The following is a 21,510-nucleotide window of genomic DNA, read 5'->3' on the forward strand; positions in this document are numbered from 1 at the left end:
GGGTGCGCGGACCGCCGCCTGGGCATTGCCGCCGCAGCACACACGCCCCCGACCGCGGCCCCGCTGACAGCCAACCGTCCGCACCCGGGGCGCGCCAGCTGAGCCCCGGGCCGCGGGCTTCTTTTGTCCGGCCCACGTGGCCTGCCCGCGCCCCGGCCGGCCCGCCCGCGCATGCTCCCTCACGCACGGCGCGCAGAGCCCCGCCCCCGGCCGCCCAGTGCGCAGGGCCGCGGCCCCCTCCTCACGCCCCCTCCCCACCAGACGCCCGTCGCGGTGCGTTTGCGTCATCGCGCCACGCCACCATCGGAGCCCGGGTGAAGATGGCGGCAGCCGTTCTTAGCGGGCCCTCGGCGGGCTCCGCGGCCGGGGTGCCCGGCGGGACGGGGGGTCTGTCGGCGGTGGGCTCGGGCCCGCGTCTCCGCCTGCTGCTTCTGGAGAGCGTGTCCGGGCTGCTGCAGCCGCGCGCGGGGGGCGCCGTGGCGCCCGTGCATCCCCCGGTGCGCTCGGCCCCGCACTTGCCCGGGCTCATGTGCCTCCTGCGACTGCATGGGACGGTGGGCGGGGCCCAGGTGAGTGCGGCCCGCGTGCCCGCGGCCCTGCCCGGGAGCCGGCGCCGCTGCGGGGCCGCGGGGCGCGGGGGGCGGCGGGGAGGGCGGGCTGGAAGGGCTGGGGGCTTCTGCCGGAGCCCGTGTCGGTCTGGGCGATGTTCACGCCGTCGGCGGAAACTCCGGAGCGAGAGGAGGGGCCTCGCTGCTCCGCCGCTGGGCTGTTGGTAGTCTCTCGGGACTGTGGGTTCGAGTCCAGGCCCCGCCGCTCAGCTGCACCATCTTCCCTCTTCCCTTCGCGGTCTGGTTGTGGGATTGTTCCGACCGAGTGAACGGACGTGGACGACGAATGTTGACCGAGGTCCTCCCGAGCCGGAGCCTCGGGCGCTCCACTCTCAGATGCGGTGGCGCTGAATACAGTGTCTGGAAACAGCGAGAGTGGCGTGGCCGGGACTCCTCGCCTGACCCCGAGGTTTTCCTGAGGCGTTGGAGCTTAAGCCGAGATCCTCCCCCGTCCCCGGAAGAGCAGGGGGTTGGCTAGGGAAAGTAAATGGGAGAAGTCCACGTGGGAAGGTCCCGTGGCAGGAGGGGCATCGCGTATGGGGCTGGGAGGCCATGGGGACCAGCGTGGGCACAGTGAGGCTGGTGCGGTGCGGGGCAGAGCCTTGTAGACTGGCTTAGAAGGGGTCCTTCTAAGGACCCGCAAACTAGGAACCCAGATGTCCACCAAAACACGTTCCTGCTCCCATGCCTTCCTCATGTTCAGTCCTGTTGATTTTATTACCCAAGTAGCTTTCAGATCTGTCCACTCCTTTCCATATCCTTCCTGGCATGTTCCAGTGTTAGCTTGAACTCCGCTCTCTCCCGCAGGTGAAGGCACTGCCTGTAGGAAGGCATAGTGTGTCCAACCCGGCGTCTAAGGGTGGGTGCTCCTTTCATATCCACTGCCATCGTCCTCGCTTCGGCCCTCCCCAAATTCTACCCACCTCTCAAGATCCATATACATGAGGTCTTCCTTGTCCCATCTTTGTTCCTCGGACCTTGCCAGCACCCTGCTTCCTTCCAGCAGGAGGGTTGTCTCAACCTTGGATAGTTCTTTGGTCTGAGTCCCAGATTTATCAGGGACGGTCTCATCGCTGACACTGACGTTACTCCCCACCATTGAGGGTGACAGAACTGTACCTCTGCTACTCAGCCCACTTCTCCCACCTTCTAATCCACGTGTGTTTCTGAAACGTTGTCTCTTCTGCCTATACACCTGTGGTTTCTTTCCTTGTCCCAAGTTTTGCCTTCTCCCTCAAGACAAGTCCGTGAACCCAATGTCTTATTTTCCCCAAGTGTCTAAAGCCTGGCAGAATTTCGAGCAAAGCTAAAGGTGGTGTGGGAATCTAGGCTCCCCCTTTAATATTGTCCGTGCCACATTCTGGGGCATAGCCTGCCTTTTTTCTTGCTAACATCTCTTGTCCCTCGTATTGGATCCTGGGTTCGTAGGGCTCACAGTGCCACCTGGAGGGTTTGCGTCTGCCTGTTTTCATTCAAACAATACCGAGGTGCTGTTACGCAGTAGCTATTGTTCTCATCTCTGGTAGACACGTAGGCGTGGTCTTTTCCCTTGGAGAATTTCTAGTCTAATTGAAAAGAGAAATGAAAGTAAGGAAATAGGCTTGGAGCTTATTGGAAAGACAAATAGAACCATCGATTGGGCCATCTGTTTTGGCTGAATCACTAACTCGCTTTCCTATAGGTGGCGGGAACTCAGTAGTTGCACAGTGAAACTGCCCAGTTTCTGGTATGGATTATAGCAAGACTTGTGTGCTTGCCTTGGTCTTGTGGCATTTCACTCGTTTCTCTCATGGCACCTGGAGTGAGCTTGCTCCAGGAAAACGCTGATGGCGTTTGCCGGGTTTACAATCCTCTCTAGCTGGGTTTTCTTGACTTTGGGCCTTTGCACTGTTCTCCACTTGGGGTCCCTCCCCGTGCTGCTGCCCTGCTCCCTGGAAAAATCTTTTCAGTTCTGTGCTTTTCACTGCCTTTGGGAAACCCTTCCAAACCTTTACCTGTGATTAGCTGTCCTTTCTTACAACATAGTGAAATGATACATTTATTCATTTCACATGTTTATATAACCTTCCCTCACCAAACAGCTAGGCTTTGATTTGCTCTATTTTGTGTGTAATGAAAAAAGATGGAACTCGGGGCACCTGGGTGGCTCAGTGGGTTAAGCTTCTGCCTTCGGCTCAGGTCATGGTCTCAGGGTCCTGAGATCGAGCCCCACATCAGGCTCTCTGCTCAGCAGGGAGCCTGCTTCCCCCTCTCTCTCTCTGCCTTTCTGCCTACTTGTGATATCTCTTATTCTGTTAAATAAATAAATAAAATATTAAAAAAAAGATAGAACTTACTTCAGAGTACACAAAGGTAGAGAAAATAGTATTTTGAGGGATGCCTGGGTGGCTCAGGTCATGCTTCTTGGGTTCTGGGATAGAGTCCTGCATTGGTCGGACTCCCTGCTCAGCCGGGAGCCTGCCTCCTCTCGGCCTCTTGTGCTCACTCTCTCTGTCAAATAAATAAATAAAATCTTTTAAAAAAACAGTATCTTGAACCATCCCACCCTATGCTGTCCCCATCACCCAAATTTAACAGTGGATGTTTTACCAAATGGTTCCACGCCCGCCGTCCCAACTCTGCTCCCCTCCCCCAGCTTTTTAAAGCGAACCCCACATCTCATTTCGCTTGTAACTGCGTGTTCTTAGAAGGATGGAATGTCTTATTCTGCTTTTATTCCCAGGGCTTTGTACTGTTCTGTGCCCTAGTCAGTAGCTTAAAAATATCAATAAAAGGGGCACCTGCTGGCTCAGTCCGTAGAGCAGGTAACTCTTGATCTCAGGGTCATGAGTTCAAGCCCCATGCTGGGCATCGAGTCGACGTAAAAAAAAAAAAAAGTATATCAATAAAATGACAACATTCTTTTGCTGAAAACCGCACAGTAATCCCTACCTTGTGTGGCCTCTGCTGACCTCCTGATTTCATCTCACACCGCCCCCTCTCTGTGTGGACCCCGCTCCAGCCGCCCAGGCTCACCTTGTTTCTGGAGTTGCTGGGACCCTTGCTCACCAGCTCCTGGGCGCTTCTCTGGGAAACTCGGGAAGCTCGTGGAGGGTGACTTCCCACTTAAGTCTCAGCTTCTGTGCGCCTGTTTCACAGGAGTCTTTCCTGACCACTGCGCCCCAGTCCGCCCTGACACAGACGTTCTCTCATTGTCCTGTTCGGTTTTCTTCCCAGCATTGATCACCACTGGAAAGAAATAAACCTATGTCTTATCTGTTACATTCTTTGTTCTCTTCTTACCCAGTTTAAGCTCCACTATAATCCCTTTGCTGCCCCTCCCATCATTGTACTTGCCGCCCGTACCTCCTCTGAGGTGAATTTAACTGTTCATTCTCTGCCTGCTCCTGCGTAGCCCAGCGTGGCTTCAGGACAGGTGTCCTTGCGGACTGTCACTTAGCACTCACGGCCGTCATTGTCTACAGTGGACCCTAGTGTCGCCCTAGTCCCACCACGTTTCCACTTCCTCAGACAGCCTCTAACTGCCTCTGTGCACCCTCCCGCTTAGATGTTCACCTGCATCCCGTCTCACTGAGAAGGTAGAAGCCGTTGGATGGGTGGCCCTTTGGGTTCCCGCCGGTTTCGCTAAGTCTGTGGCCATACGCTCTGCCTTCCCTCCCACGCTGAGGGGTGAGCTGCTCCATGCCCCTGTCCCCCAACTTCACTAGCTCTCCCCACTGTTGGAGCATTTCATCCTGCACTGCCCCGAACAGCTTTAACACGCCCCTCCCCGGCCCCACTGTCTCCTGCCCCATTTCTCTTCTTGGCAGGACTCCTCAGAAGAATTGTACTTGATGTTCACAGTTCTCTTGTTTTTCTTCCTTCTTTTTTTTTTTTTTAAATACCATTGCCGGGGCGCCTGGGTGGCTCAGTGGGTTAAGCCTCTGCTTTCAGCTCTGGTCATGATCTCAGGGTCCTGGGATCGAGTGCCACATCAGGCTCTCTGCTCAGCAGGGAGCCTGCTTCCCCCTCCCTTTCTGCCTACCTCTCTGCCTACTTGTGATCTCTGTCTGTCAAATAAATAATAAATAAATCTTTAAAAAAAATACCATTGCTTTAAAATAACTTAAAGTTTATGCAAAATTTGAAATAATTAAAGTAATCCCCATAGACCCTTCACCCCGATGCCCTACATGTCAACATTTTATTTTATTTGCTTATGTTTAAAAGATTTATTTACATATTTTAGAGGGCAAGGGAGGGAGAGGGACCAGCAGGCTCCCAGCTGGAGATCCTGACCTGAGCTGAAACCCAGAGTCGATGCCTTAACCTGCAGTTCCCCTCTTTGCTGTCCTGTCGCGGATGCGTGGAGCCAGTCAGCCATCGCTGTGGTCAATCTCATGTATTTATTTTGATTACTGTTATTTTTAAAGGTTTAATTTTTTAAGTAATTTCTACACCCCACGCAGGGCTGGAGCTTGCAGCCCGGAGGTCAAGAGTTGTGTGCTCCCTTGCCTGTGGGGGCCGCGCGCCCGCCATGATGGGTATAGAATGGCTCATTCCTCCAGAAGGAAGCCCTGGGCCCCCGTGGTCCCTTCCCGCTTCCCTACGGCTGTGCTCTACTCTTTGTCTCTCGGTTTGCCTGTCTCCACCGGCTCACGGGAACAGATTTTACACGTGGCGTTTTGGGTCTGGCTGCTTTCGTGTAGCATCACGTTTTGAATGCTCGTCCGTGTCCCAGAGCTTCATTATTATTATTATTATCATTATTATTTTATTTAATTTATTTTTTAAAGATTTTTATTTATTTATATGACAGAGATCATAAGTAGGCAGAGAAGCAGGCAGAGAGAGAGAGGAAAGCAGGCTCTCCATGGAGCAAAGAGCCCGATGTGCGCCTCGATCCCAGGACCCCGGGATCATGACCTGAGCTGAAGGCAGAGGCTTAACCCACTGAGCCACCCAGGTGCCCCTATTATTATTATTTTTTAATATGGCCACTCACTCTTCCGTCCTGTGGGTCTGTGGTCCATCGACCAGTGCGTGGGCCCTCGGGTGGTTTTACTCTTAGGCTGTCAGGAAGGACGCTGGGAAGCGTCATGTGCGAGTCTTGGCAGAACTGGGTTCTTGGTTCTCTTAGGACTGTCCCCGGGGCGGCAAGTGCTGGGTCATGTGACCTTCGGAGATGCTGCCAGAATGTTCCGAAGTGGCTGCACCATCTTCTTTTCCTGTCGGCAGAGTATTCAGATAAGGGTGTGTCTCACTGTTCCCTTCGCTCGAGGGCGCCCCCAGAGAGGGCTTCTGTGCCTGCTGCGTGGAGGCCCGACCTCCCTCCCCCATGCCAGGTGCTCGGCTCCTTCCCGAGTCTGCTTTAGGCTGCCCCATGGCCCTCGGCGCCATCCCACTCATTAGTGTTGGGTCGTTCGTGTATTTTCTGCCATGTGCATCTAGCACACACGCTCCCCAGCACCTAGAGCAACGTCGCATGTGAGGTTAACCTTGAATACGTATTGACTGAAGAAGCGAGTCAACATTTTCGTCGTGAGAGCGGGGACCTTGTTGATTTTGTCTGGCTCTGGACCCCTTCATCCGTTGCCGTGTGTCCCGTGTGTGTTGGGAGAATGAGTGATGGGCACGGTTAGGGGGGCCCAGGGGTCATGCGAGGAGCTCGGCCTTCCGCGGGGCAGCAGGGTACTCTTGGGAGGCCTGGGAGGAAACCTGTTTCAGGGCCCCCAGAATGTGCGGGAAGGAGGCTCTGGCTGACTGGGTCGGTGTTGGCATTGGCTAACGGCTCTGAGGAGGCCGGGAACAGGATGAGGAGGGTTTGGGGGTGAAGGCCGAGGGTAACAGATGGGGTCAGCATCTGTCTAGCAAGTGTGTGTGGCATCTGCTCTGAGCTGGGCGCTGCCTGGGGACACTGAGCTGGGATGTGGGTCTTGGAGGGAGGTGGGAGAAGGGGTCAGGCAGGACGGGCCTGGAGGAAGGCCCCTGAGGTACAGGCTGCTGAGTGTCAGCTGCTGGAAATGGGGCCTTGGGGCTCAGGGGAGGCTCCACAGGTGTGGGCAGGGAAGGGCCCAGAGAAGCGCCCCCACCGACTTCAGCGTCCTGTTCCTGATTCGCTTCCCTGTTTGCTCCCCCAGAACCTGTCCGCCGTTGGGGCGCTGGTGGGTCTCAGTAACGCACGGCTCGGTTCCATCAAAACTCGGTGAGTCTTTAAGCCTAATTTTTCCAGGGGGTGGTTCCTCAAGAAGCAGGCTGTCCATCTGTCCATCCTTCCATGGTCAGCACCCTGTGGACTCAAGGGGCTTCTTGTCGAGAGGGTGGAGGGTTTCCTTCTTCCCGTGGGCTCCCATGGGGTGAGCTCCGCCTGCCCCGGCCCCAGCTCATCCTACCTGGGACCACCTCCATTCCCAGCGTCTTCGCTGCTCGCATCTCACCAGAGCCCTCCAGGCATTTCGGGAGTCGGAAAGCACTGGGGTCTGGAAGGGGCATATGCTCTGGCCCCTGGTGCACCAGCGTGGTGACTGGTGTTCTCGGGAGCGTGGCTGCCCTGTGGGCTGTCACTGGCTGCTTCCCTGCAGGTTTGAGGGCCTGTGTCTGCTGTCCCTGCTGGTGGGAGAGAGCCCCACGGAGATGTTCCAGCAGCACTGCGTGTCCTGGCTCCGGAGCATTCAGCAGGTGCTGCAGGTAAGGGGTCCTGCCCCCGCCAGGACAGGGGCAGGAGAGGCAGGGTCCTGACAGCAGGGAGCATGAGCGTCAGGTGCAAACATGGTAGTAAACTTTCTGATGTTTTTATCCAGGGGGTGTTTTGATTCATTTGACCTTCACACACTGGAACCACTGATGGATTTCACTTCCTCGCTAGCTTTTCTAACAAGCGATATCGCGAAAGTTCCTTTTTCCGGGTGTTTTATTTTTATGTATTATTTGCTTGGGTGTTTTTTTGTTTTGTTTTGTTTTTTGTCTTTTTTTGCTGCTCCCTTTTCCTCTTTCAGCATTTTCAGTTTTTTTCTAACCTGCTTTGATGATCTCCCCACTTCATTCTTGCGCAAGCACATTCTGAGCACGGGGGCTGAGTGGTCCACGGGGGCTGGGTGGGGGCACCGTGGTTGGGTGACCCTGGCCCCTGCTGGCATGGTTCTCAGAGTCTAGCACAGGGCTTTGAGGGACTTTCCAAGAAGTAAATGTCTGCAGGAAATAAAGAAAAACAACACAGCATAATTTTACTCAGAAAATGCAGCATGTGAACCATGCCCAGTTAGCTGGTACTCACGTTTCCAGAGCATGTGTTCAGAGCAGGTCAGTAAATTGCACTTACCTGACAGCCGCCATGGAAATCCGTAAATCTGTGTACCGGCGGGAGACGTGGTGCAGTCCTCCCGTCTGAATTCCCCCATGGTCAGAGCCTTGTCCTCCACACGGCCCTGGCAGTTCGTCGTCCTTCATTTGTGTGACTGCAAGCGTGTGTGATGGCGTTCGGATTGCAGCCAGGTTTGATCAGTCTCTGAATTTTTAAGCTACTGAGAACAACTTCAGGGGGTTGTACCGAGTAGGTGCTGAAGGCCTCAGTATGACAGGAGTCTGTCTGTCCAGTAATTCTCTAAATACACTGCTGACTGTGTGATCAAAGGCCGTGTTTTGTCTCTGGCCAAACCTTTTTTTTTTTTTTTTTTTAAGATTTTATTTATTTATTTGACAGAGATCACAAGTAGGCAGAGAGGCAGACAGAGAGAGAGAGAGGAGGAAGCAGGCTCCCCGCCGAGCAGAGAGCCCAGTCCGGGGACCCTGGGATCATGACCTGAACCGAAGGCAGAGGCTTTAACCCACTGAGCCACTCAGGTGTCCCTCTGGCCAAACCTTCTTTAGGAAAATTTTCATCGTTCAAGTGCGGCTGACATGCAGGGTTGTGTTCGTTTTGGTGTGCCCACCGTGGCTCGAGGGTTTCTGTGCTCTTCTCCGGGGTGTAGATAGGAAGTGTTCTGGCTTTGCAAACCACGTATGCTTTTTGTTGCATTTTCTTTCTTTTTTTCCTTTCCAACTGTTTAAAAATATAAAACTCCTGTTCTAGCTTGTGGGCCATGCGAAAATAGGCTGTACAGACCATACAGTTGCTAATGCCTTTTGTAGCAGGAGAGGCTTTTCTAGAATAATCGCACAGCTGGGGGCCCGGCCAGCCAGCGTGTCAGGAGAGTGTGTGACTCCACCCGGGGCATGCTGTCTGGCCTGGTGGGGTGTGGAGCGGCTTACAGACAGAAGGGAAGGCGCCCTGGGTGTGGCGCAGCATGCCGCCCGGGACGTGGGTGAAGAGCACAGTCTCTGTGGACCAGTGGTTCATGGAGGGCTTCTCTGAGCTGATGGGGCTAAGAACGTGTTGATAAGTGTGCAAAAGCCCCGAGAGGACAGGAGTTTGGCCCAGTTGGAGAATTACCAGCAAGCTGGTGTGGCCGAGTGTGGTTGATGAGATGCCACTGGGGACGGGGGGTAGGGAGGGATGTCGGGACCCGAACAACGTGTGGGGCCTGGGGCATGTTAGGGAGCTTGGTGTTTGTTGTTGGAACACTGGGAATTCATGGAAGGTGGGTTTTGTTTTTTTTTTTAGATTTTATTTACTTATTAGAGAGAGAGATTGAATATGAGTGAGGGATAAGGGCAGGGGTAGAGGGAGAAGCAGACTCCCTGCTGAGCAGGGAGCCTGACACGGGGCTTGATCCCAGGACTCAGATCATGACCTGAGCCAAAGGCAGACGCTTCACCCACGAGCCCCCCAGGTGCCCCTCATGGAAGGTTTTGAGTCGGGGTGAGGACGAGATGATGGTGGTGGTGACGTGATCAGATTCTCAGTTGGAAGTACTACCTCGGCTGCTGTTTGGAGAAAGAACTAGAAAGGAGCCAGATTGTAAGCGGAAAGACCTCGTAGAGGGGAACCTCCTGGTAGCTTCTGCTGCCAGGGAGGAGCAGAAAGGACGGGAGGAGGCTGCAGAAAGGATGAGAAGTTGAGTCCAGGAGAGGCTTAGAGGCAAAGTGGACAGGTCCTGATGGTGGAACAGGTATGTGTGAGACAACCCCGGATTTCCGAGCACCAGGACGGTCAGGCTCAGAGGGGAGGGGGGCAGCCTGGGGAGCCAGGCCTCGGCGACTCCCTTAGTGAGCATAGCCCTGAGCAGGTGTGAGCGGCAGCCCGCGGGCTCGGTGGGTTTGGGGGGCAGTGGAAGCTCAGGTGAGGGTGTACTCGGGCACTTCCACGGACAGCGTGGGAAGACGCGCCCCCCCCCCCCGAACACGGCCAGGTAGCGGAGGGGAGCCAACAGGACGGGGCACTGCGCCACAGACGGCATGGCAGGGCTGTGGGTTGGGTGGCGTGGAGGGAAGGGGCAGGACCCGTGTGTGTGTCTCTGTGGCTCAGAGGTGGAGCGAGGTGTGGACGGAATGCTGGGTTTCCGATTGAGCAGCTCAGGGGTTCGGAGAGGGGCAGAGCACAGACATGGGTCGGGAGCGGGAGCACGTGGGGGAGCCAGGCAGTCCCCATGCTGGGCTCTCATGGGAGGGAATTGTGCAGTGACTTCGGGCAGGTGCGTGGGGCTGGGGAAGGGTATTTACAGAGGGGTGTTTCTCTGCGGGATTAGCGGGACAGGCGCTGGGGGACAGTCCACGCACAGGGTGACAGGATGGGGGAGAGGGCTGTGAGAATGAAGGGACGGTTTCAGGTGTGGCCGGGGACTCTTTCCCGTCCCAGGGCTTCCTTTGTCTGTGAAGGTGAGGAGGGGTGACCAGAGGGGGCATTAATGGGACCAAAATGCAGTGTCAGAGGTCCCTGTTCTCCCTTTCTTTTTTCTAATTTCTATTTTATTTTTTTAACTTGAATTCAGTTAGATGGCACACAGTATATCATTAGTTTGCAGATGTGGAGTTTGGGGTTCCATCAGTGGTGTGGAACACCCAGTGCTGATCACACCATGCGCCCCCTCCATGCCCCGCACCAGTTGGCCCAGCCTTAGCCCTCCCCGAGCTTACTTGCTTACTGATGAGCTGTACTTGTTTCGTGGCTGCACGGCCTCGGGTCTGGCAGGAGGTCGGTGCCAACTCTGCTTCCCGTGTACACGTTGATTTTCCAGGGCAGTCCTAGATCCACTCTGTTTTTTCCTCCACGAGTCCAGGGTAGGTGCGAGCCAGGCCGAAGCCTACTCGGCGACATGGGGCGGCTGCGCTATGGCTGTGGCTGTCCCTGGGCGAGAAGGATGCTCCTCCGTTCCTAATGGGGGAGCGCAGTCAGGAGAACTACTTGCCATCTTCCGTTAGTCAGATCTGTAAGGCCTGGCTTTGTTTCTTCCCAGCACATTCAGGGCCTCAGATACCCGTGGTACTAAAGCCTAGACACGTGTCCTTTCTGTAGACACGCTACATCCCCGTGTCCCAGTGGGCAACAGTGTGTGGCAACAGTGACAGTGCGTGGGCAACATCCCCGTGTCCCAGTGGGCAACAGTGTGTGGGCAACAGTGACAGTGCGGTGTTCCTCGGAAGCTCCATGCTGGCCTGCCCCTCCCTGGGCCACCGCCTCTTGGTGACTGCGGAGGCGAGCTCAGGAGCGTGGGGTTCGTTGCTTTTAGTCCCAGGACCCGCCCCCCACGATGGAGCTGGCCGTGGCTGTCTTGAGGGACCTGCTCCGCTATGCAGCCCAGCTGCCTACGCTCTTCCGGGACATCTCCATGAACCACCTCCCTGGCCTCCTCACCTCCCTGCTGGGCCTCAGGCCGGAGGTGAGACCCCTCCCAGCCCCCTGCCCCCAGCCCGAACAGTGCTCTCCCTCCAGCCGGTTGGAGTGCAGGGAGCAGGTGGGAGAGGGAGGAGAGGTAGGGCCGAGGCCAGTGTGGCGGGGGATGGTGAGCCTGTGGGGTCCTGGGGGCGTTGGGCTCTGCGCCTCAGCCTGACTCTCTGTTCTGCCCACAGTGTGAGCTCTCAGCGCTGGAGGGCATGAAGGCCTGCATGACCTACTTTCCTCGGGCCTGTGGGTCTCTCAAAGTAAGTATTCCCCGAAAGGCCTTTTCCACCCACGTAACCCTTGCTCACTGTCTTAGCTCAGAGCCCACAGCGGAGGATTCGGAGCACCCGTCTGCCGAGCGCACGGTCCTGTCCCCGCGGCTGGCTCTCTGGGCTCACAGGGAAATTGACTTGCCGGTGCTCAGTGAAGATCGGAACCCGCGTCTGATGCCAAAGCCCTTAACCCAGACTCCTTCCCCTGTCTGCCTTGCCCGTTCTCCCATCCTGTCTCACTTGCTGCCTACGGCTCTTGCCGTTTCCTCCAGGAAGTCTTCCTGACTGACTGCTTTTCTGTATTAACACGTAGGTTTCGACTAAACTATGTCATGACCTGTACGGGGTTTTTTGCTTGTGGTTTTTCTGTTTTATTTTTGTTGTTGTTTGTTTGTTTTTTTTTTTTTGAAGGTTTTATTTATTTGACAGAGAGAGAGACAGTGAGAGAGGGAACACAAGTGGGAGAAGCAGGGTTCCCGTGGAGCAGGGAACCTGATGTGGGGCTTGATCCCAGGATCCTGGGATCATGACCTGAGCCAAAGGCAGATGCTTAATGACTGAGCCACCCAGGCGCCCCTTTGTTTGTTTTTTTAACCAAAGTTTTACCGAGTTCTGTAAACTCTCCCTTTTTTCTAAAATGCTCTAAGGGAATTGCTTGCGTGCCGCAGGCTGGGTCCCTGTGCCTGAGCTTGCTTTTGGTCGGTGGTCAGGGCGAGGCGTTCCTGTGGGGCTTATTGGTTCAGCTCCCAGTGGGCATGTCTGTCTGCCTGCACCCCCCCCCGCCCCCACCAACCTTTGGGTTCAAACCGTTGGGGCCTCTGGGATGCCCAGTGTTCCCTGCACTGGTGTGTCTTGGTTGTCCCTATGAGCGTGGAGGAGAATTCAGCCTTGAGTTTCTGAGGCCAGGCCCGAAGTTCCAGGGCACTTTGTAGAGCTCTAAGACCTTTTCCAGATGTTGCTACAGGGCGGGATGGGTGTGCTTTTATTTTGCTAAGAATAAGGTGTCCTGTGGAGAAGGGCCATCTGCGGAGGGTTCTGGCTTTGTGGGCTGCCAGCGTGTCCGTGGGAAAATGCAAGGCTCCCGGGCGGTCTGTACCTGGAGGCTCTTGCTGTGGGGACAGGACAGGATAGGTACCGTGGGAGTGTCTGTCCTTGGCTTGGTGTGGAGGATCCCAGGGCAGCCACGGTCTCCCAGGTTCTCCCAGTCTGGGCTGCTGGCGCCCCTGCCTTCTGAGGCTGGGAGGTGAGTCCGCAGGGCCTCTAACTTTCCTCGCCGAGGAGATGAGTGCTTTGTGGCCTGAGACATGGGGGCCATGCCCCATGGGCACACTGCTTGCTCGCAGGTCAGGTGGAGTGTCTTGCGGGAGCCCCCACTCCTGTGCATCTCCTAGGGTTGTGCTTTGCCGCACTTCCAGACATGGCCCGCAGCCTGCCCTGTGCCTTGCTCTCTGCAGGCGGAAGTGGGAGCAGGAGTGGACCGAGAGGGCAGGGCACTCCGGGATCAGGCCTTTGGCTGCCCTCCAGGAAATGTCCTCGGGGAAGCGGAGCAGTCAGGAGACATGTGTGCGGTTGCTGTTGGTCTGAAGCATACCGAAGCCTCCCGCATTGCTGGGAAGGTGCCCTCCAGGCACCCCCCGACCCTGGGAGTGGTTCCAGGCCTTGTACCCTGGGGTCAGCAAGAGCAGCACTTGGCTGGCTGGCTGTGAGTCCTGAAGGGTGACATGGGAAGCCCCACGCAGTTCCCGCTGCGGGGCAGGTGTGGGGGAGGTTGGGAGGCTTGGCCTCTGTCCGGAAATGCCTCTGCGTGTCTGCAGCCCATGGTTCCTCTGTGAGTTCACCATCGTGTGCAAGATGCCCCGTACTCACTGGGTCTCTATTCCCCAGCCTGGGGTCCACGGCCTCTGTGCGCTCCCGACCATGCGTCTCCCTGCTGGTCCTACCCTGTGGGTGTCCTTCCTCTCAGCCCTGCTGGCCGCCAGCCCGCCCCCGGGGCTCACGTCTCGGGTCCTTCTGATGCCCTCTCACTTCCCCTGGAGCCGGGGGCCCCGTTTCACACCTTCCCGACTCTGATGAGAACGTGCGTTCTGAGGAGTGTGATAGAGTCTCGTGTGTCACTGTTAGCAAGTTAGATGCGGAGATCGTAGCTCTAACAGCGCCTGAAATTCCGAGTTAGTGATGTACGACGTAGACCAGTGTTTCCAGATGCCTGCGAATTAGAACCAGAGGTGGAAAGGCGTGATTTCACCTGGTGGCAGGCAGAGATGTTGCTGCCGCTGCTGGGTTCTCTCTGTCCGCGTTTGTAGTTATCTTACAGGCTAGTGAAACAGAAAATGTTTCTTGCCAGCTATGTTTGCAGGCCCCCTGGATTCTAGGTGGCTTTGCTGCGGCCAGCTGAGCGGTGTTTGCCTATGGCCAGGCTGCTCTGACCTGTGCTGACCAGCGCACCCCTGCCTGGGGCCTCTCTCCCTGGCTCACATCTTCGCCTGGTCGAAGCTGGAGGAACAGGACTGTCATTTTGCAGAAATGGGCCTGAGGGAGCCCCGTGTCTGTGGGGCGGGACCGGGAGGTGAACGGAGGACGAGGGCCGACTGTCAGCAGGTCTGCTCACAGGCTGGGCACTGCGGGTTCTGTGTCCGCAGGAGACAGAAAGCTGGGTTTCCGTTCTGCTGCTGGCAGTGGACCAGAGTGTTCCTCTCTGGCCCTTGACTCACCAGCCTCTTCCTCTCTTTCCCCCGACCCAGGGCAAGCTGGCCTCGTTTTTTCTGTCCCGGGTGGACGCCCTGAGCCCCCAGCTCCAGCAGGTAAAGGGAAGAGAGGGAGGCGGAGAGCTGGAGCAGAAGCTGGAGCTTCTGTTCTCTCTTGGCTTTTCTGTCTGTTGCCGCCGTCGGATCGGGTTCTCGCTTCCCGCCGGTTTCGTGCACAAGATGCCTCGTTGTCCTGTCTGCTCCACTCTGAGCTCTCGTGGCGCGTGGGGGTCGTTGCGCTGCGGGGCCGGGCCGGGGTCCCGTCTGACCGCATCCGACCTCTCTCCTGCAGCTGGCCTGCGAGTGCTACTCCAAGCTGCCCTCTCTGGGCGCCGGCTTCTCGCAGGGCCTGAAGCACACGGAGAGCTGGGAGCAGGAGCTGCGCAGCCTGCTGGCCTCCCTGCACAGCCTGCTGGGGGCCCTTTATGAGGGCGCAGAGACCGGTACGGGCCGGGGGTGGGTGGTGGGGAGGGGGAGTGGGTAGTGGGTTTCCACCTCCACAAGGAAGGCAGGAGGGGTGGACGAAGGGTGTCAGGGCGCGACGTCCTTGTGTTTCCGTGCAGCCCCCATGCAGTATGAGGGCCCTGGCGTGGAGATGCTGCTCACGCCCTCGGAGGACGGGGACGCCCATGTCCTGCTGCGGCTGCGGCAGCGCTTCTGCGGACTGGCCCGCTGCCTGGGGCTCATGCTCAGGTGTGTGGGGACCAGGTTCCGGGGCCATCCTCATCGGGACAGGGTGGAGCCGGGGGACGGGGGGCGGTCAGGCTGGGGAGCCCGCACTGAGGACTGGTCTACTCTCCTCCTCTTTAGCTCAGAGTTCGGGGCTCCCGTGTCCGTCCCTGTGCAGGAAATCCTGGATGTCATCTGCCGGGCCCTCAGCATCAGTGCCAAGAGCATCGTGAGTGGAGCTGGCGCTCTGCATGGTGTTCTCTGGCTGGACAGGGGGTGGGGGCAGTGCGGGAGCCGCCACTCCCACAGCGGCGTCTCCTGAGGCTGTCCTGGCCAGCCCCCTTTCTCTGGCCGGGTGCCACCGCGGTGCTTGTCCTGATATGTGCCCACTGGGGCACGTTGGCTCCAGTTCTCAGGACGCATCCAGCGGGTGCTTCCCCAGGGTGGGGGTGAACCTGGGGCTCAGTGGGGTCATGGCTGAGAGGTCCAGCCACGCTCCCTGTCGTCCTCTCCAGGTCTGTTTTAGAGGACGGGGTCTTTCCTGGTGGGCCAGTGGGGCGTGCGGGCCCCTTTCTGTGTGCACACATGTCTCTATGTCCCTCTCTTTCTCCGCGTGGCCGCTCCCCCACTCCTGCCGTGTTTTCCCGCAGAGCTTGCTTGGAGACGGCCCCCTGCGGCTGCTGCTTCTGCCTTCTATCCACCTGGACGCCCTGGACCTGCTGTCTGCGCTCATTCTCGCGTGAGTGGGAGAGGACGGGGTGGTTGGGAGACGAGGACGCACCGGGAGCGGAGCTCACTGTTCTTTCTTCACTCTCAGGTGTGGAGGCCGCCTCTTGCGTTTTGGGGCTCTGATCAGCCGCCTGCTTCCCCAGGTCCTCAATGCCTGGAACCTTGGTAGGGACACCCTCTCCCCAGGCCAGGAGAGGCCGTACAGGTGACCGTGAGGGCGGGCGCGTACCGGAGAGCGCGGGCTGGGAGTTCCGAGGGCGCCCCTCATGGACTGCTCTCTGTCCCCCACCCCTCCGCCACAGCACCGTGCGGGCCAAGGTATACGCCGTGCTGGAGCTGTGGGTTCAGGTGTGCGGAGCCTCAGCCGGAGTGCTGCAGGGGGGCGCCTCCGGAGAGGCCCTGCTCTCCCACCTGCTCAGCGACATCTCCCCGCCGGCCGACACCCTGAAGGTGAGTGAAGGCCCTGCTCCTGGCCCAGGACTCTTGTGCGGCGCGCTTGCTGGAGCGAGCCTGCCTGCCAGACGCTGTCTCCTGCTGCCCTCCCGCCTCCTTGTTGGCCCGGGGCCGGCGACTTAATGTCCGTCCTCCTCCAGCTGCGCAGCCCGCGGGGGAGCCCGGATGCGGGGCTACAGTCCGGGAAGCCCAGCGCTCCCAAGAAGCTGAAGCTGGACATGGGGGACGCTGCGGCCCCGCCCAGCCACCGGAAGGGGGACGCCAACGCCAATAGTGACGTGTGTGCAGCTGCACTGAGAGGTGGGAGAGGCCGTGCCCTGCGGCCCTGGGCGCGGGCAGGGTGGTGTTGGACGAGCAAGAGTCCTGCCTCGTCGGTGCTCTGGGCCCCGCTGCTGGGCCTGTAGCCTCTCGCTCGGCTCTGGCTGCGTCTCTGCTGGCCGCGGCCTTGTGTACCCTGTTACAGAGGGCTGGAGTGGGGTGGTTTGCCTGCACCGGCCGAAGTGGGGGCACAGTGTGGGCTGCGAACACCCGACCCACAGCCAGCCTGCCCGTGTGACCCCCCTCTCCTTCCTCAGGCCTCAGCCGGACCGTCCTTATGTGTGGGCCCCTCATCAAGGAAGAGACTCACAGGGTCAGTGGGTACGGGGGCGCTATTTGCATGGGGGCCACCCCCAGGGGTCAGGTGTCAGCCCTGGGAGCCAGCGCTGTGGGGGGATTGGGTGGTCTGAGCGCTGTCTCTGAGTGTGCTCCGTGTTCTTTCCAGAGACTGCACGACCTGGTCCTCCCCCTGGTCATGGGGGTCCAGCAGGGCGAGGTCCTGGGCAGCTCCCCGTATACCAGCTCCCGCTGCCGCCGGGAGCTCTACCGCCTGCTGCTGGCACTCCTGCTGGCCCCGGCTCCCCGCTGCCCGCCTCCCCTCTCCTGCGCAGTGCAAGCCTTCTCCCTTGGCCAGCGAGAGGACAGCCTTGAGGTAGCTGCCCCTTGGCCCTCCCTACCCCCTACATCTGAAGCCAGGGCCTCCCCTTCTGGTGCCTGATGCTCACACCTGCCCTTGGCCTCTTCCTCAGGTGGCATCTTTCTGCTCGGAAGCGCTGGTGACCTGTGCTGCCCTGACCCACCCCCGGGTCCCTCCCCTGCAGTCCATGGGCCCTGCCTGCCCTACGCCTGCTCCAGTCCCCCCTCCTGAGGCCCCATCTCCATTCAGGGCACCCCCCTTCCATCCCCCGGGCCCCATGCCCTCGGTGGGCCCCATGCCCTCAGTAGGCCCCATGCCGTCGGCGAGTGCCATGCCCCCGACGGGCCCCTTGCCGCCAGCGGGCCCCCTGCCTCCGACCCGCCCTGGACCTCCAGCCACAGCCAACCACTTAGGCCTCTCCGTCCCAGGCCTGGTGTCTGTGCCCCCCCGGCTCCATCCTGGCCCAGAGAACCATCGGGCAGGCTCCAACGAGGACCCCGTCCTCGCCCCTAGTGGCACTCCTCCACCCCCCATACCCCCGGATGAGACTTTTGGGGGCAGAGTGCCCAGGCCGGCCTTTGTCCACTATGATAAGGAGGAGGCATCCGACGTGGAGATCTCCTTAGAAAGCGACTCTGATGACAGCGTGGTGATCGTCCCCGAGGGGCTGCCTCCCCTGCCGCCCCTCCCCCCCTCGGGCTCCACACCCCCGCCTGTGGCTCCAGCCGGCCCGCCAACTGCCTCCCCTCCCGGGCCGGCCAAAGAGGAGCCCGAGGAGCTTCCCACGGCCCCGGGGCCTCTCCCGCCCCCCCCGCCCCCCCCTGTACCGGGCCCCGTGGCGCTGCCGCCTCCCCAGCTGGTCCCTGAAGGGACTCCTGGTGGCGGAGGACCCCCCGGCCTGGAGGAAGACCTGACGGTCATTAACATCAACAGCAGTGACGAGGAGGAGGAGGAGGAGGAAGAAGAGGAGGAAGAGGAGGAGGAGGAGGAGGAGGAGGAGGAGGAGGACTTTGAGGAAGAGGAGGAGGACGAGGAGGAGTATTTTGAGGAGGAAGAAGAGGAAGAAGAGGAGTTCGAGGAGGAGTTTGAGGAAGAGGAAGGAGAGTTGGAGGAGGAGGAAGAGGAGGAAGACGAGGAGGAGGAGGAGGAGCTGGAGGAGCTGGAGGAGGTGGAGTTCGGCCCCACAGGGGCACCGGCAGAGGAGAGTGGGCCCCCGCCGCCGAGCCCGCCCCCGGCGCTGCCCCCTGCCCAGTCCCCGAAGGCGCAGCCTGAGCCCGAAGGCGAGCCCGGGCTGCTGCTGGAGGTAGAGGAGCCGGGGGCCGAGGAGGGGCCGGGGGCCGAGGCTGCCCCCACGCTGGTCCCTGAGGTGCTCCCCTCCGAGGGAGAGGGTCCGCCAGACCCGGAGAGCGTCCCAGCTGGGCCACCTCCCCAGGAGCTCGAGGAAGAGGAGCCTTCGGCTCCCCCGACCCTGCTGGAGGAGGGGACTGAGAGCGGGGGTGACGAGGTGCCGGTCCCCCCCGAGACACCTGCCGTGGCAGACGTGGAGGCGGAGGCCGAGGCAGAGACGGCCGCCCTCCCCGAGAAGGTAGGCGGGCAGGGGAGGGGGCTCAGCTCTGGGACTGTCCTTCTGTGTGCCTGTGTGTGTGTGACTGTTTCCAATCTTACGTCTTTTTGCTGAAAAGGAGCAGGATGACACGGCCGCCATGCTGGCTGACTTCATCGACTGTCCCCCTGATGACGAGAAGCCACCACCGGCCCCGGAGCCCGATTCCTAATCCTCTCCTGCTCCCCTTTCGGTTTCTAATAAAGTTCTGTCCTGGGAGATCACCTACCACCCACCTCTTGCACCGCTGCGTTCCTGGCCTGAAGCCGCATCGCCTGCGGGCTTCCCAAGGTACTCGTAGTGCTCCCTGTGCTTTTGCACAGCGGCCCGTGCTCCCCGGCGGCCCAACTGCCCTGCGTCATCCCACCGTCCGCCCTCGGCGCTGCTGGCGGTTGAGACCACGAGTAAGGAGCGGGGCTGCTTGTCAGAGCCTAGGATGGGTGTGTGGGAGGTCAGAGCACTGTGTGTCCCAGAGAGTGAGAGTGTGTAAATATGTGTGCTCCCGTGCCCCCAAAACCGTGGGCTGGAAACCATGTGACTAGAGGTAGACTAATGTGAAAGGTACGGAGGTATGAGCCCTGTTCCCGGGCTGGGCCTTCTTGTGACTGGATCTGCGCCCCCCGCCCCTCCCCCCGGGAGCTGTGGCCATGGCCCAGCTGGTGTCTGGTCCCTGCAAACACGTCACGCCTCGGCCTCTTTGGGGCTCTCGTGTGTGTGGGAGCAAGACGGGCGTCTGTCTGCTGTGGCATGAGCACAGGTCTGTCTATTGCGGCATGAACACAGGCCGGAGATGTGGGCAGGGCAGCTCGTCTTCCCGAGTGTACGTGTCCTGAAGGCCCTTGTTACTGAGGCCAATTTTTGGCAACTTACTCAGGTTTACAAAACTTTTCCCCCAACCTGCTATCTTGAAAAACCCGAAGCCTGTGGAAGGGCTGGAAGAAGAGTGTGACCATCACATAGACTCTCCGGTCGCAGATGTTAGTCCGCGTTCGTCTCTGTGCAGCTGTACTCTGTGTAGACCCGTGCGTCCGTGTGCACATGCACCTCTGCCCGTAGCAGTGTGCTCACATCTGGACCTACCTTTTTTTCATAGCATCGTGTAAATTCTGTTTGCAGACCTGGTCCTTGTCCTCTGAATTTGTTAGCGTTCTCTGCTGAGATTAAGGTCGTTTTTCTAGGTAATCACAATACCACCGTCAAAGCTGTGGTAAGAGCCCAGGAGCAAGGGTGGGCGCCCTGAGACGGGTGCGCGGGCGTGGACAGGGACGTGCCCACTGGGTCATGTGCTCCTGTGGGGACGGGTGACCGTGTGGGGACAGGGATGGGCGTGCAGGGCGGGTCTGAGGGGGCTGGTGAGTGCGTGGGGCAGGTGTGTACCCTGGGACAGGTGTGCAGAAACGCGCGGCCTTTCCTTCAGCATTCCCGGGGAAGGTGGTGCCTTACCACCAAGGATAGACCCATCTCATGGAGTCACGATGTGGTTATTCATCAGACACTGAGTACCGGCTGCATAATGGCCGCTGCTTTCTCCTTAATCTGGGTTTTAGAAATGCCTCCGGGTCACAGGAGCTTCTGGAGGAGCACAGAGGGTGTGGGGGCAGCCCCCCATTTCCTCTTCCAGTTGTCTTGCGTGGTTAGGGCACAGTGTCGAGACTAGGGTTTGCTGCTGATACGGTGATGGGCCGTTTCACTGGCAGCAGGCAGGGCAGTGCACGAAATGCAGAAACCCCCTCCCTCCAACCCTCCGGGGCTGAGCTTCCAGATGCTGCGTGGCAGGGCAGAGAGCAGATGGGCGCTGAGAGTGAGCAGGTGCTGGGTTTGCAGCGGGGAGAGGGGAACTGGGCTGTGGGGGCGTGTTTTCAACATTTCATGAGAATTTTCAGACCTCGAAAGTGCAGGATTCACACAGTGCACGCACGCACCCACCATGTTCCTGCACCTGGGCACGTGTGTGTGCGCACCTTTGTGTGTGTGTGTGCATGCGTGTGTGCGTGGGTTTTAGGTAGGAGGGTTTGGGGGGTCTCCCCGAGATGGGCGGTGAATGAAGGGCAGGCAGGAGGTGATGTGAGGGCTGGGCAGGGCTGGGGGGCTCCCAGCGTCGCCAGTAAGACGTCCTGAATCGGGAGCCCTCTCGGGGTGCGGAAGGTGGCCAGTAGGATGGGCAAGGGGGATGGGGTCGGGTAGGTGGCAGGCTGGGAGCAGGAGAGGGTGGCGAGGGGGTGTTGCAGGAGGCATCGGGCAGACCACATATTAGGGGTTTTGTTTGTTTTGTTTTAAAAATGTTCTTAATTTAAATTTAGCTTAGTTAACACGGAGTATTATTAGTTTCAGAGGTAGAGGTCCGTGATTCATCAGGTGCGTGTAACACCCTTGTTACAGGTGCCCTCCCTCCATGCCCGTCCCCCAGGTACCCAGCCCCCCAACCTCCCCTGCGGCAGCCCTCAGTTTGTTTCCTACGCTTAAGAGCCTCTTATGGTTTGTCTCCTCTCTGTTCTCATGTGATTTTATTTTTCCAATCCTTTCCCTGTGATCCCGTTTTGATTCTTAAATTTCACGTGTGAGTGGAATTCCTTCCTTGCGGCGGTGGCGGATGCTCTGGTGGGCACACTGCCTCCGTACCCGCTCACCGGGCAGCGGGCATCTGGTGTCTCCACAGTGCGGCTGTTGTGGGTGTTGCTGCTGTGAACATTGGGGGACAGCTGCCCCTTTGAATTAGCGTGTGTGTGTTTGTTGGGTGAGGAC

The 21,510-nt window shown here is 58.8% G+C and overlaps 1 protein-coding gene across 2 annotated transcripts; it reads left to right on the forward strand.

Moving 5' to 3' along the window:
- The first annotated feature begins 272 nt into the window (after positions 1-272).
- On the forward strand, positions 273-18,999 carry PELP1 (proline, glutamate and leucine rich protein 1). Of its 2 annotated transcripts, none has more exons than XM_045083237.1 (17): positions 273-569; positions 6,728-6,792; positions 7,169-7,274; positions 11,192-11,341; positions 11,532-11,603; positions 14,330-14,416; positions 14,652-14,802; positions 14,923-15,052; positions 15,170-15,257; positions 15,679-15,767; positions 15,846-15,962; positions 16,060-16,207; positions 16,351-16,510; positions 16,786-16,841; positions 16,974-17,180; positions 17,278-18,750; positions 18,848-18,999. In XM_045083237.1, the coding sequence occupies exons 1-17, from the start codon at positions 321-323 to the stop codon at positions 18,938-18,940; spliced, it is 3,441 nt and encodes a 1,146-aa protein (XP_044939172.1). In that variant the 5' UTR covers positions 273-320; the 3' UTR covers positions 18,941-18,999. The 2 variants fall into 2 exon arrangements, with proteins under 2 accessions (XP_044939172.1, XP_044939173.1); XM_045083238.1 differs by having other exon boundaries at positions 14,357-14,416.
- The last annotated feature ends 2,511 nt before the right edge of the window (positions 19,000-21,510 follow it).

The sequence above is a fragment of the Mustela putorius genome, unplaced genomic scaffold (assembly GCF_011764305.1).
Source record: "Mustela putorius furo isolate JIRA1106 unplaced genomic scaffold, ASM1176430v1.1 tig00000695_pilon_pilon_pilon, whole genome shotgun sequence".
NCBI classification, from domain to species: Eukaryota; Metazoa; Chordata; class Mammalia; order Carnivora; family Mustelidae; genus Mustela; species Mustela putorius.

Bases quoted from the DNA above. Each gene is read 5' to 3' on its own strand.
- PELP1 (XM_045083237.1), top strand. From the start codon at position 321: ATGGCGGCAGCCGTTCTTAGCGGGCCCTCGGCGGGCTCCGCGGCCGGG. The intron at 570-6,727 runs GTGAGTGCGGCC...TTGCTCCCCCAG, and splicing joins GGACGGTGGGCGGGGCCCAG to AACCTGTCCGCCGTTGGGGC. The intron at 6,793-7,168 runs GTGAGTCTTTAA...GCTTCCCTGCAG, and splicing joins CTCGGTTCCATCAAAACTCG to GTTTGAGGGCCTGTGTCTGC.